Below are 12,306 nucleotides of genomic sequence, written 5' to 3' on the forward strand. Positions count from 1 at the left end.
TTCGGAGTTTGTCATTTCTCCTGCTGAGAACTCAATGTCTCTGTCTGGGGTCTGGGGTGGTCTTGATCACTGATCACCTGCTTCAATCCAAAGTCTAGATTGGAAAAAAGAGGCTCATAACCAGTTGAGACCCTGGATTGAGGTACAAGTGTGATAATCATTCTCTAACTATGCGAGTAGGCGCAGCTATTTGTAGTCACAGTAGCTGCCACTCCAATATCTATAAATCACATGACCTGATCTGGGATCTAACTCTCAAAACGATATGCAGGATACAACCACTATATCTCCGTGTATGTACATATAGAGTGTTCCACTTCCTGAAAACGAACTTAGAGCCTCGTCAAGGCCTACCGTGGCCTAATTGCCGTTCCCACTGTTAGGCTGCCCTCGTGGCGCGCGACCACAAAACTTTTGCGACGCCTCGGCGAAGTCCAGCACGGCATTGACCGTCCTGGCTCGCGAGGCGGTGTCTGGTTTACCTCTCTCACCTTGTTTTGAGCCTCCCAGCAGACTCGATACGCTATTGAATGCGTCTCCAACTTCTCTCCGTAACTTCCTTCGAAGTTCCCTCAACCTCGGGCAGTCTACCAACACGTGGGTGACTGTTTCTTGCGCGCCGCATACGCACAGGTCATCGTCACTGTGGCCAACCTTCTTGCGGTAGCTGGATAGCCAGTTGTGGCCAGTGCGCAGCTGCATCAGGAGGTATGCGCGGTTCCTCGGCAGGTTCCCGTATAACCTCCTCGTGTAGCTAGCTGGTAGTGCGTTGTCGACCTTTCGTAAGGGACCGCCTTTGGTGGACGATTTCCATTCTTGCTCCCACCGAGTGTAGATGTTCCGACGAATGAGCGGTCTCTCTCTCGTGAGAAGGGGGCGGAAAGGATGGGTTTTGCCTGGGCTGGCGGCGTTCTTGGCTAGCTGGTCCGCAGCGTCGTTTCCAGGGTCGTCAGAATGGCCTGGCACCCATTGGAGGCGGAGGGAGATTCCAGCCGCTAGAACCTCGGTGGCAGCCTGGAGGATCGCGTGGATGATCCGTTGTCCTGATCTGTTTCGCGCGCTCTGGATTGCCTGTAGCGATGATCTGCTGTCGCAGAGGATTGATGCTGTCTGTTGTCGGTCTGCAGAGTGAGGTACTTTCTCGAAGCAAAATTATGGATAAAGTTCCACTGGATGTCAGCGACGAACTGCCGAGCCCTACAGGCGGGCGGATGAGGGATGCATTCACATGCTTAGAGTTTCATTTTGGCAGACTGGCGATCCCGTATTTTTTCGGAAATATGACAATGAAGAGCCAACAGTTGGTGAAAAAGTGAAAAAGGTAAAACGTGCTGAGATTTTAGAAGCTGCTCATGCGGAGTGGATACAAGGGAGCATGAGAGTGGAACAATTGTTGACTGAGATGCACAGTGGATGTGTCAGTCATCGCGTAACGAATGGCTAAGGCTGCAGGAAGCTAGTGACTTTATATGACTACAGACATTCGTCTTATAGGCTGTCCACGACAAGACCGCTGAATGGAGTAGAAGCCCTGAATTATCCTTCAAGCAGTCTGTAATCCCGGGTTATTCCACAATCTGTGACAGGTGAAGGGTGGTGTATTGTGACAGGCGGTACTCCCATTAACAGCGTAATAACTCTGCCAGAAGGTGGTGCATGACGAGTCATTGTATGACATTTGGTCTTTGTCCGAATACCACGTGGAGAAATTTCTGGTCACAGAGATATCTAACTGCTCCTTACGTTCCAACGTACGATTAAGCCGGAAACTGTGGGCAACGAAAGCATTCGACATGTTTCGCGCAAAACTGATTTCGTCGAAAATGGTCCAAGCCCAGGTTCCTTGGCAATTCGGTCCGTCCCAAGCAAAAAGTTTCAACGGTGTATAGTGATCCTAGAAATTTTCAAATCTTGTTTGTTAAAGGGCCAACTTTGAACAACTTACGCTGGTGGAAAATGATGCGGGATGGACACGTGATGTGGCAGCTGCCGAGCTAGCACCCAGACCAAGAACGATCAACACTCGAAGCACAAGCATTCTCAGCCCAAGTGACACCACAAAGGAGCTTAAGTCTCTATAAAATCGATAAAAGGATGGATACTAGTTCTTATAAAGGCGCTCTCCGAATCTGGTACTGTAGTTCTGTGAAGCGGAATGGAAGCTTAGCGAGACGTAAGAGTGTCTTTGGGAGGTAATATCTGTGATTAAATAGGCTAAGCTCTGTGGCATCATAGCCTAATAGTAAAACAAGCAAATTCGACTTTACCAGGCTTCAAGAGCAACCTAAATTTGAACCTTCATTGAAAGGGTAGCCGCCTCAAAAGAAGATAAATAACATCATGGAGATTGATTCGAGCATGAGAACCTGAATAAGAACATATAGTATCAACGGGGGCGATTGCTGAGTCCAATATGAATGAATATTATCTCTGCTAATTCAAAGTTGCGATGCAATCTCACCGTTCCTCACTGCTCAAAAAACGGTTACAGAGTTCTGATTTCGAAAACAGTCTACCCCCAGACACACGTTTTCTTTCCCAGAGACCTGTTTAACCAAACCTCATCTTTAAACGTAGCTCGTTGACGCATTCCCGTGAAGTAATTTAAATGCATATCTCATCTTTACTTTCAGGAAAGGGCCCGGAAATGTGGTAAGGACAATAAACTGCTAGGTCTAGCCAAGGCGCAGGCCAGGACGGCGACCCAGAAGGATGCCGTCCCGCAAGAATCGGTCCCCAGGATGAAGTCAACAACACTAAAGATCGCTCAGTCCCAAGCAGCTGCCAGCAATGATCTACCAGAGAATGTAGGAAGACACGTGAAACGAGTAGATGCAGCACTGCCAGGAAAACACACTCGACAGTTGTACGATCGATTATCGTGGAAGGAAGCAAGCGTGCTGGCCCAACTCCGGACTGGCATGGCCAGACTCAACAGTTATCTCTACCGGATCAACGTTGCCGAGACGGACCAGTGTGCATGTGGACAAGCAAGAGAGACCGTGGAACACTTCCTCTTTCGATGTCGGAAGTGGACCACACAACGAATAACACTGTTGCAATGTAGCCAAACTCACCGAGGCAATCTCTCCTTCTTCCTGGGGGGAAAATCGCCCTCTGATAATCAGCAATGGACACCAAACTTGGAAGCTGTGCGAGCCTCAATACGATTCGCAATCGCCACGGGCCGACTTGACGCCACCTAACCACGTCGACTAACACAATTACACCCTCCCCCTCACCAACCCACACCTGCCATCTTGTGCCAGAATTGGTGGACGCGCTTCAACTGCCGAAGATAGGATGTTGAACACTTGAAGAAGCGCCTTCAAGCTAGTCTACTAACCAAATTACTAACCCACAAGGCCCTACCAGACTTTGATACTGCATAATCATAAGCTCCTTACAATGATTGAGCCAGTATGTTGTTGAAATTGGCTCACTAGAATAAACAGGAAAGTTTGTATTCGTGATGATTCAACATGGACCAAGCGCACGTTATAAAACTTTTCTAGCGAGGAAGAAATAATTCGAAACTGTTATTCTTCCCAATATCTTCTAAATGGAACTTTTCCAGATAATAGTTATGATCATACGTCTAAAACCTTCCACAGGATATTTTGACCACATTACACATTTCCAGGCCTTTCAAAAGGTGAATATGAGTTGAGACGACTGGCTTAGCGAGCTACGTTTGAAGATGAGGTTGGTTAAACAAGTCTCTAAGGGGACAAAAATGTGGGTCTAGGAGTTGACCGTTTTATAGTTCCTTCATAACCGTTTTTGGCGAGGAACGATGAGATTACTTCGCGACTGTGAATACGAAGAGATAATACTCATTGTATGTTGAACCTTGGCGATCACCCCTTCCAAGTGCACGTCCTTATTCCGGATTTCATGTTCAGATAAATCTCGATGATGTCATTAACATCTTTTTCAGGAGGCTACCCATTCAATAGATGTGGCTTTAATTTAGATATAAGTTGTTTTAAAGCCGGCTAGGTGTAAGTAGTTCATTCTACCATTTGACCGTGATAGTATAGAGCTTAGCCTATCTAAATACAGATATAACTCCCAAAGGCAATCCTATATCTCCCGACTTCCCTTCCATTCCGCTTCGCAGGCTTACTGGGTCAGCATGCCTTCTTGCCTAGGATTCCCTGTATGCTTTGGCTTTACTTTTTTCTGCCTTAGCTTGGCGGCCCCATACCCCTGTTGCATGGTGACCACAGATGCTGTCACCGAAACCATATGGGAAACACATCAGGCAACCTCCACCATCACGCTAGTTCCAATCGGCATTCGCTCTACTAATATCCCTTTTTTGTTCGGCACCCTTGAAGAGTCTTAGTAAAAGTCATGTGTGACGAATGAACCATCTTCTTCCTTCTTGTCCAGTGAAAATCTAGAAAACAAAGGCCTATGTTCTAGAGCTACCATCTGTGAGCAATCTTTGTCCTCCTCCTCGTGCGAGCCTTTTCAACTAACGAATCCCTACACCAAAACCTATGTTCTCTTTCACCCAAGTCACCCTGAGTTCTACAGTACACGTAGTAAATCTTTCAACCCTATTGAATATCATGGAAGGAGTCACACAGGAGCTTCTATTGCAATATAGATTACTTTACCGGGCCGCTCGAAATCAGCTTCACCTTTTCGAGCGGCCCTGTATGAAGTCTATTATTCACTTAAAGCCAATGCTAGCTTCGATCCGTAATTGCCGAACATACTACTGTACTCAATATCTTTCTGGCATTAGAGGATGATAGCTAAATATGCAATTACAGTATCGCGGTATTATGAATTCAATCGTAGTCAAAGAGAGCCATCTCTTCTTGCGGGTTTCTAACGTCCGAGAACTCAGGTGCCTTGAAGGCATCTGGTCGTAATAATCTCCGCAGGCATCTATTAATTGTTGTCTCCAACCATACAGATGGTGACGGCTGCCAACAAAGGGGACAAGATGTTGGCTCCTGAAGCGGAATGGTATAAAAAGAAGGCTCTGGGTCTAAATTCGCCGAAACAGTGCCATTTTCTAGCAATTTCGGCATGAATGACTCGCCAGAACTGTGTTCAAGGTCAAGGAATAGCCCAGAGAAATCTTCAATATCCGGGTTCAACACATCTGTCGTATGATTGTGCTGCCCTAGAAGCTCGTGTTGTTGGTCTGGCTTTGTTAATTTTGAGCTTCCTGTAGAAATCGGATCGTTTCTTTCAGGCAATTGATGGTTGCTTCAGTTCAAATTAATACAATATACTGTCCATTTCCTCGGAACAGTTTATTGACTTACCACTGTTGTTGGTGTCTTATAAGGGAAGTGGCCCTCTTGTATTTCCTCGTACATCCCTTATACGCACAATTGTAGGAAGTTGCAATGGTATGGGTTAATTCGTGTCGCCGACGATGCTCAGCCCTGCTAAAAACCTTTTGCAAATAAGCATTTACTCAATAGTAAAATAATCCCAATTTCACCTTATTGCAGCCGAAGTGCTCGCATTTATGCACTCGCTGGCCTTTCATTGCTCTTTCGCTGAGAGATTTTTGAGAAACAATCTTTTAGCGGAGGATCATTTGTGCAAGTCCGATCTGTTTTGGTTCCAAGTTGAAGTGAATGGTGCACTTGAGATACTGAAGTCGTCAGGTATGGAATCAAGTCAAAGAACGGAAAAGGAGATCCACGGTCCTAATTCCTTTTTGGAAAGGATGCTTAGGACCATAAATCACAGGCAGTATCTTTTAATAAGCGCGATACTACATAGTAGATTTGTGTTGAGCGTTAACAGTCAGGGGTGACGAATGTGCGTTGAATGACACCATTTCGAACATCAATTGATGTGACGAAGTAGGCCAATGGTGGAGACGTTTTTGTTCGAATTTTGCCAAGGAAAACGGTTGTGATAAACAGGATAAAGATCCGTCTTTTGCCGGAGCAAGCTGAGAAGGCAATGGCTAGTAATCCAAGTAGGCGAATGAGATTGTGGTTGGGACCACATTGAATTCAAAGGTAAATTTGTCGAAGAGGAGAACTAATGCACAATGCAGTGGTCATTCTTGCAATCGAATTCAAGGTCAACAATCTTGCCCAGTCCCAATCCAGCAAACGTTGGCGCTGGCGATTCCTACCGAGAACAACAACCTTTCCTAACTTACTGTGCGCATGTTTTTAAAGATTGAAGCGCGTTGGAAAATGGACAGACTGAAAAGCAGCCGCGACTAAGTCACCAGAGTGACGTGTAGGCCCCCTCCTGTTCGCTTCGTTTGCAGGATCAAAGATTTGGAAGCCATTTAGAACACATACTGTACCCTTGATAGATTTTAGACTTTTACGCCTTGCAGAAGCTAATTTTTACCCAAAAAGGGAAAGTTAGGGGTTGTGTAACACTACTTAGTGTATGGGTTTCCACTGGGCGCGAATCATCCTGGAGTCATCAATTTAGGGCCAAGAATGACTATCTTTGGTCATTACTGTATCAAGGCAAATCGCGACTAATTGAAACGGCAATGATAAAAGTTAGCGAAATAAGACAAGTATATATTCAACGTTGATAAACTCTCTTCCCAGCCTTAAAGTTTAAAGACAATTCAGTCAACAATCTGCCAGTCTATATAAATAATCGAGATGATATACTCTCATTCTCAACATGAACCTCCTCTGCACTTGGATAACTATTTTTATCCGATTTTTGGTCTACAGCGAGGCCTATGAGCAACTCCCTGGTACCACAAAATCCATGAAAACCTCTTTAATTATAAGCCGACTCTTATCAGTATCCACTTTCGGGAGTACAACAAACTTCAGCGGCAGTGGCGTACAATACTCAGGCAACGTCGGTATTCCATACGGAAGCAATATCATTGAGGTGTCTCATGACGTCGCCAATCAATATAAATATGTTGTGAGATTTGAGGGACCAGCCACGGGGGGAAATTGGACCGTGGTCCTTTGGAACAAAATTGGACCCGATGGTTTGCTCAGCGGCTGGTATGGGCATGGCTGTAAAATGTTCACCCTAGCATCCGGGCAATACCGGTACATTGCGATTGATGAGGACTCTCAAGGTGGATGGGCTGCTGCTCCAGGAGTTTCTATACCTGTCGATTTGCAAGGCGGTTATGCTTCAACTTGGGGCGAATTTGACTTTGGTTCATCCATTAACTCTGGTTGGTCAGGGTTTGATGTGTCCGCTATCGCTGCACAGAATGCGGGTCTATCGGTGCAAGGGATGAAGATCTGCGACGTCCTCACAGCCATCTGCTCTTATATCACGAAAGATGCCGCCGTTGTTCATAACGCCTACATACGTTCCCTTGCCGGAGTGGGAGGTATTGGGGGCAACCTTTCGCCTGGGCCAGTCAGACTCGCAGTCACCATTGATTATGATGCATCCTCTTAGCTAGCCATCTTGGTCAAGCCCCTGCTTGGCCAGCAGAATGGGCGGCATCTCTTAGAATAACCAAATTGAGTGAAATAATCCTCGGGTCAGTAGTTATGACTGGTATCATACTTTTGCAAGAACCAGAACTCGGCTCTCGAATATTGTAAAATCCATCTTGTAGCTCCCGTCCCGGCGAGGTGAAATACCTTGTGTGATGATCGCCCACCAGGTACCTGCACATTGAAGTACCTTCATTTCCAATCGACATCTTTCACATGGCATGAGAGTAGTGGAAACAATCAGTGTTCGGTTGCTGACTTGATAACTCCTTTCGGATTGCTTTGATATGAGGCTGGCGCGGATCAGGAACGCAGCCGCACAATCGGAATTAATTCCCGGCATATTCATCTAGTTTCCTATTATATTTTACAACATGAACAAAGATGAGGAAGTGTGAGTGGCGGGTTAAAAGACAACATTCACCACTACAGGATCAACTATTTCTGACTGTGTACCAGAACAAACGAATAATTGATCAATGGCGCCAGTGCATCTCCAAACTGAAACCCGTCACCTTCGGCACGAACGAGGTATTCTGCGACCCCCTGCCGATCAACCATGCTTATTAGCGGTAGTTAAGCCGCTGCCGCCGGCTGGTCCTGACTGATTTGCTCGAACGATAAATGTGACTTCGTAATGACTGCATGCCGAATACTGGAGTCCCGTCGGAGGTCCTCGGCGTACCCATGCTGAGGAAGATGATTCTGGTTCGATTCGCTCCCACAGAGTAATCGAAGGTATCCGAAGACTGTGACCTAAGTCGCAATATATTCTGCAGCCTACGTGATTGCTAGTGGAATGTATTCCAGTGTCCGGACGGGTGCCTTCGCGGCCTCTCCAGACTCTCCAGATTGCTGGGCCGGGACCCTTACCCGGAGAGTAATAGAGCAAGGGACTCCTCACTCATTGGCCGAACTTTGATCGCATGACCGTCGCTTCTCACTAGATTTCGTGCCGCGAGGCCATTATGCGAAGTGATCAGAATTGACCGATGGGTTATCAGCGGCATGATGTTTACTAGTGCCCCTTTTTAATTGAAAGTGTTGCCACTAAAAAAGACGCCATCATCGTCCACATTATCAAGCACCATCCACCGATATACGAGACGGAGGACGTTCACCTTCGAGTCGTCCCATCCCGGAATCTCCTCAGCGGCTGCAATCTGCTGGTAGCTCTGTTGCTATCGATTCATAATACCCACCAGTCCGCGTCAATGCTCCCACGCGATAACAACGTTCAGCAGCTATCTGAAGTTTTCTGGGTCTATCAATTTTGCTTCAACAGGCTTTCTCATCGTACAGCTAACCCATCACTGGAAAGCTTCTTTATGGACCTTGTGAATCGAGGGTTGTAGAACATTGAACCTGCAAACGATACAAATTTAGGGAGATCAGGCCATTTTCCGACCATACAAAGTACCAGTGGATTATATATATCAGGGGATTATTTTGGGAAAGGTTTCGTTTCATGGGCCAGCCTGCCTCTAGGAATTATTCCAAGCCAGATGGATCTGTTAGAGCCTTGAATTGAGAACAATGCGTGCCAATCTGTATCCTCATAGAAATCGTAGCAATGGTAATTGAACTTAGGTTCGACTACGTAGGATTGAACGTGAACCAAGTACACAATGCTACTGTAAACACCGTTGAATAGTAAATATACTACTTACAAGCCACGACCTGCAGCTAATCCGAATAAAGGGTAGTGAATTATAGGACAGGGGTAGCAGAATATTTTCTGAGAGGACGAAGGGGAATCTGATTTCGAATATGGCAGTACACTAAGTCTGCTATGAGGGTTGATTTAGATGATCCATCCGTCATCCTGCTGCCACAATATCTTGCTTTGCCTCAGACCTTGGGCCGAATAAATAAGGAATCTGCTTCCATAGCATTGACCCATTGCTTAGTACCTTCACCTGGAATCTGTACACAGCCTTTCAAGTAGATCTTACGACCTTCAACCTTATCTGGCCAGGCTCGAAGAAGGATCGGCGCCGTCGGCGGAACAGAGCGCACAAAGGTCGTATTGAGATAGGCAGTGACCGCCGGCCGACAGCAATCAGCAAGGATGCGATCCATCAAGCAAGCCAGATACCCTCCAAATAACCTGCCATCATAATAACACATTTGCTGCGAAGGGCTTAGACGCATAAAGCACTCTACCTTCTGCCCCAGAGGATGTGCTTTAAAGACAGGATGATAGCCTTGGAACAGTAAATGCATCGTTTCGGTCGAGGGATCCTTGAGAGCCAACTGAAGCTACATTCCACTATTAGAATGACGATGAGATTCAAACAGCCTCATGGTTCAACTCACTGTCGCTTGTTTGGATAAAGGTATGCTCGCATCACGAGATGGAGACGGTCGATAGCCCTCTACGAGGCATTGGTACCCTCGGAAGGATCGATGGAAAAGGGGAGCGAGAATGTGACGGTTCATTTTCTGATTAAGTTTTTAGTTCCGGTCTTAGAAACGGCACTCAATATCTTCACTCTGGCGGAAACATGTCCACTATATGCGGGAAGTAACCAGCTAGCGCCTGCGACTTACTAGGGCTGGGGCCTTTGATCGCGCCGTGCCGTAAGCTACAGGCAAGAAATAAACAAGACCAATAATCTTAATTTTTCACCTGACAGCAATCTCAGTATTGCATATCATATTACCTGTAACCGTTGGGAATTGGCCAGGATTGTGCTCGGCTCACCAAAGGTTTAAGGAAAAATCATAACCGGACCAGTAAACCGAGTTTTTTTGGCCTCAATCATAGGTGGTTCTAGATTCTCTTTAGAGTGTCATTGACTTTCTTGGAGAGTTTTTTCTAGGCCCTCTACCTGCTCAGTTCAGCCTATCTTTGAATTCTATGTACAATGGAAATAGCTCAGCCGTTTATGCTGAACAAATGGTTCGTTATAAAGGGAGGGCAAACGGTGATAATAGAGAACTCTTGGATGTGAATTCTCTTTCCGCTTTTAAACACTCTTCTTAAACATCCACTCTTCTTAAACATCCACTCTTCTTAAACATCCACTCTTCTTAAACATCCACTCTTCTTAAACATCCACTCTTCTTAAACATCCACTCTTCTTAAACATCCACTCTTCTTAAACATCCACTCTTCTTAAACATCCACTCTTCTTAAACATCCACTCTTCTTAAACATCCACTCTTCTTAAACATCCACTCTTCTTAAACATCCATTCTATTATATTCAACCATTACTCCCTCAATTGCAACAGCTGGAAGGTATCTTCCACATCTATCAGTAGAATGTTGTGGCTGGCCTTGCTCCCGCTGTTGTACGTCGATAGTCCAGGAGTACGGCTAATTTCGACAACAGCTTACTGTAAGCTCGGTTCAGTGAGAAGTTAAACCATTGTCCATTTACGCAGAGGTGATCATGTAGACGCACTAGCTACACAGGTTTTATTTAGTTCTAAGAACCAATCAAACCAAAAATAAATGGTTGCCCGAAGTAAAATTGATTTCGAAAGCACAATAGGATTGTGCTTCATTTGGGGCATTGAATATTTAAATCTTCAAGCTGCCTAGCCGTCTGAGAAGTGTAGACATTTTGAATAGAGGTCTTAACTGTTTACTTTGGACGAAGTATCTAGTATTTTTGCAGAATTTAGCTTCCTCAAGTATCCACATTCAAGGATTGAGTACTAGTCCCTAGCACCGCGGAGAGGTATCTGCTTATTGCTAGAGGGAGCACCGGATACACCTCGCGGGGCTGATGGCAGCGAGGGAATGAGCACCGAATACGCCTCGCGGGGCTCAGGGCAGCGAGGGAATGAGCACCGGATACACCTCGCGGGGCTCAGGGCAGCGAGGGAATGAGCACCGGATACACCTCGCGGGGCTCAGGGCAGCGAGGGAATGAGCACCGAATACACCTCGCGGGGCTCAGGGCAGCGAGGGAATGAGCACCGAATACACCTCGCGGGGCTCAGGGCAGCGAGGATGCACTAAGATGACAGAATCTGAGCGCATGAAGACTCCGGAAGATAATGGGTACATCTGTCCAATTTTATCTCCCACGACTACGGTGCCTTGCAAAAGCCATAGACGCAATACCAGCCTCCCTTTTCAATGGCAAGCGTCATATCAGTGCCGACTGTCCAATAAGCTCGTCAAGCTCCTTGATCCCTGCCAAAGGGTCTGTTCGTTCTAAACAACCCCTTAACTAAATGGACGCAATCATCTTGTCAAGTTGGAAAAGTCCAGCTTTCAATGCAACACAAAAGAATCGCACAGAATATTAGCTCTGGCGTTGAGCTGGTCTTGGTCCAGGCCGGATCCACGCAACATGTGGTCAACGTTGGCCAACCCCTACGGTTTCCGTTGTAACGTAATCATAACCATATGCCCCACTACATTATAAAAGAGAATTTCTTCGAGATAGACCGCAAAGTTTCTCTTAATCTCTATTTCCAGCGTCCAACTTATGATAGCAGTTCTCTCACACCAGCCGGGAATGTACAGAGCCGAGCTGTCGAGGCTATTCGGGGAGAGCGAAGAGCAGAACAGCAATGTTTCATCCCAACAACACAATGATCCCATGTCGTTGCTGCCAAACGATTCCTGTTCCTCGGGGCCAGCCAATCGACCATCTGGGGGACGAGGTAAGTCGGGCCCGCCGCCAAAATGAAGCCAGCTAACCTGAAATGTGAAATAGGATCGGACGTTCATTCCGCAAACAATCAATCCTTGACACCCGAGTCATGGGAACAGTAAGATATAGCTCCAGCTAAATGTATGACAGTACATACTAATCAATGGCCACGAGTTAGGCTTGGCACGCAAGTAAAGTGAGATTCTCTGGCACCTCCTCCGAAGCGGTGAAGCCTTAGTGCAACATATAATG

At 46.3% G+C, this 12,306-nt stretch overlaps 1 protein-coding gene across 1 annotated transcript; it reads left to right on the forward strand.

Moving 5' to 3' along the window:
- Positions 1 to 6,642: 6,642 nt before the first annotated feature.
- Positions 6,643 to 7,395, forward strand: N7458_002510 (Allergen; the record flags this gene model as incomplete). The annotated part of the gene is made up of 2 exons (XM_056905893.1): positions 6,643 to 6,718; positions 6,770 to 7,395. 2 exons carry the CDS (start codon positions 6,643 to 6,645, stop codon positions 7,393 to 7,395), a joined length of 702 nt encoding a protein of 233 aa, XP_056770000.1.
- Positions 7,396 to 12,306: the final 4,911 nt, after the last annotated feature.

This window comes from Penicillium daleae, assembly GCF_028827525.1.
Source record: "Penicillium daleae strain IBT 16125 chromosome Unknown utg000002l_segment0_segment0, whole genome shotgun sequence".
Taxonomy (NCBI): domain Eukaryota; kingdom Fungi; phylum Ascomycota; class Eurotiomycetes; order Eurotiales; family Aspergillaceae; genus Penicillium; species Penicillium daleae.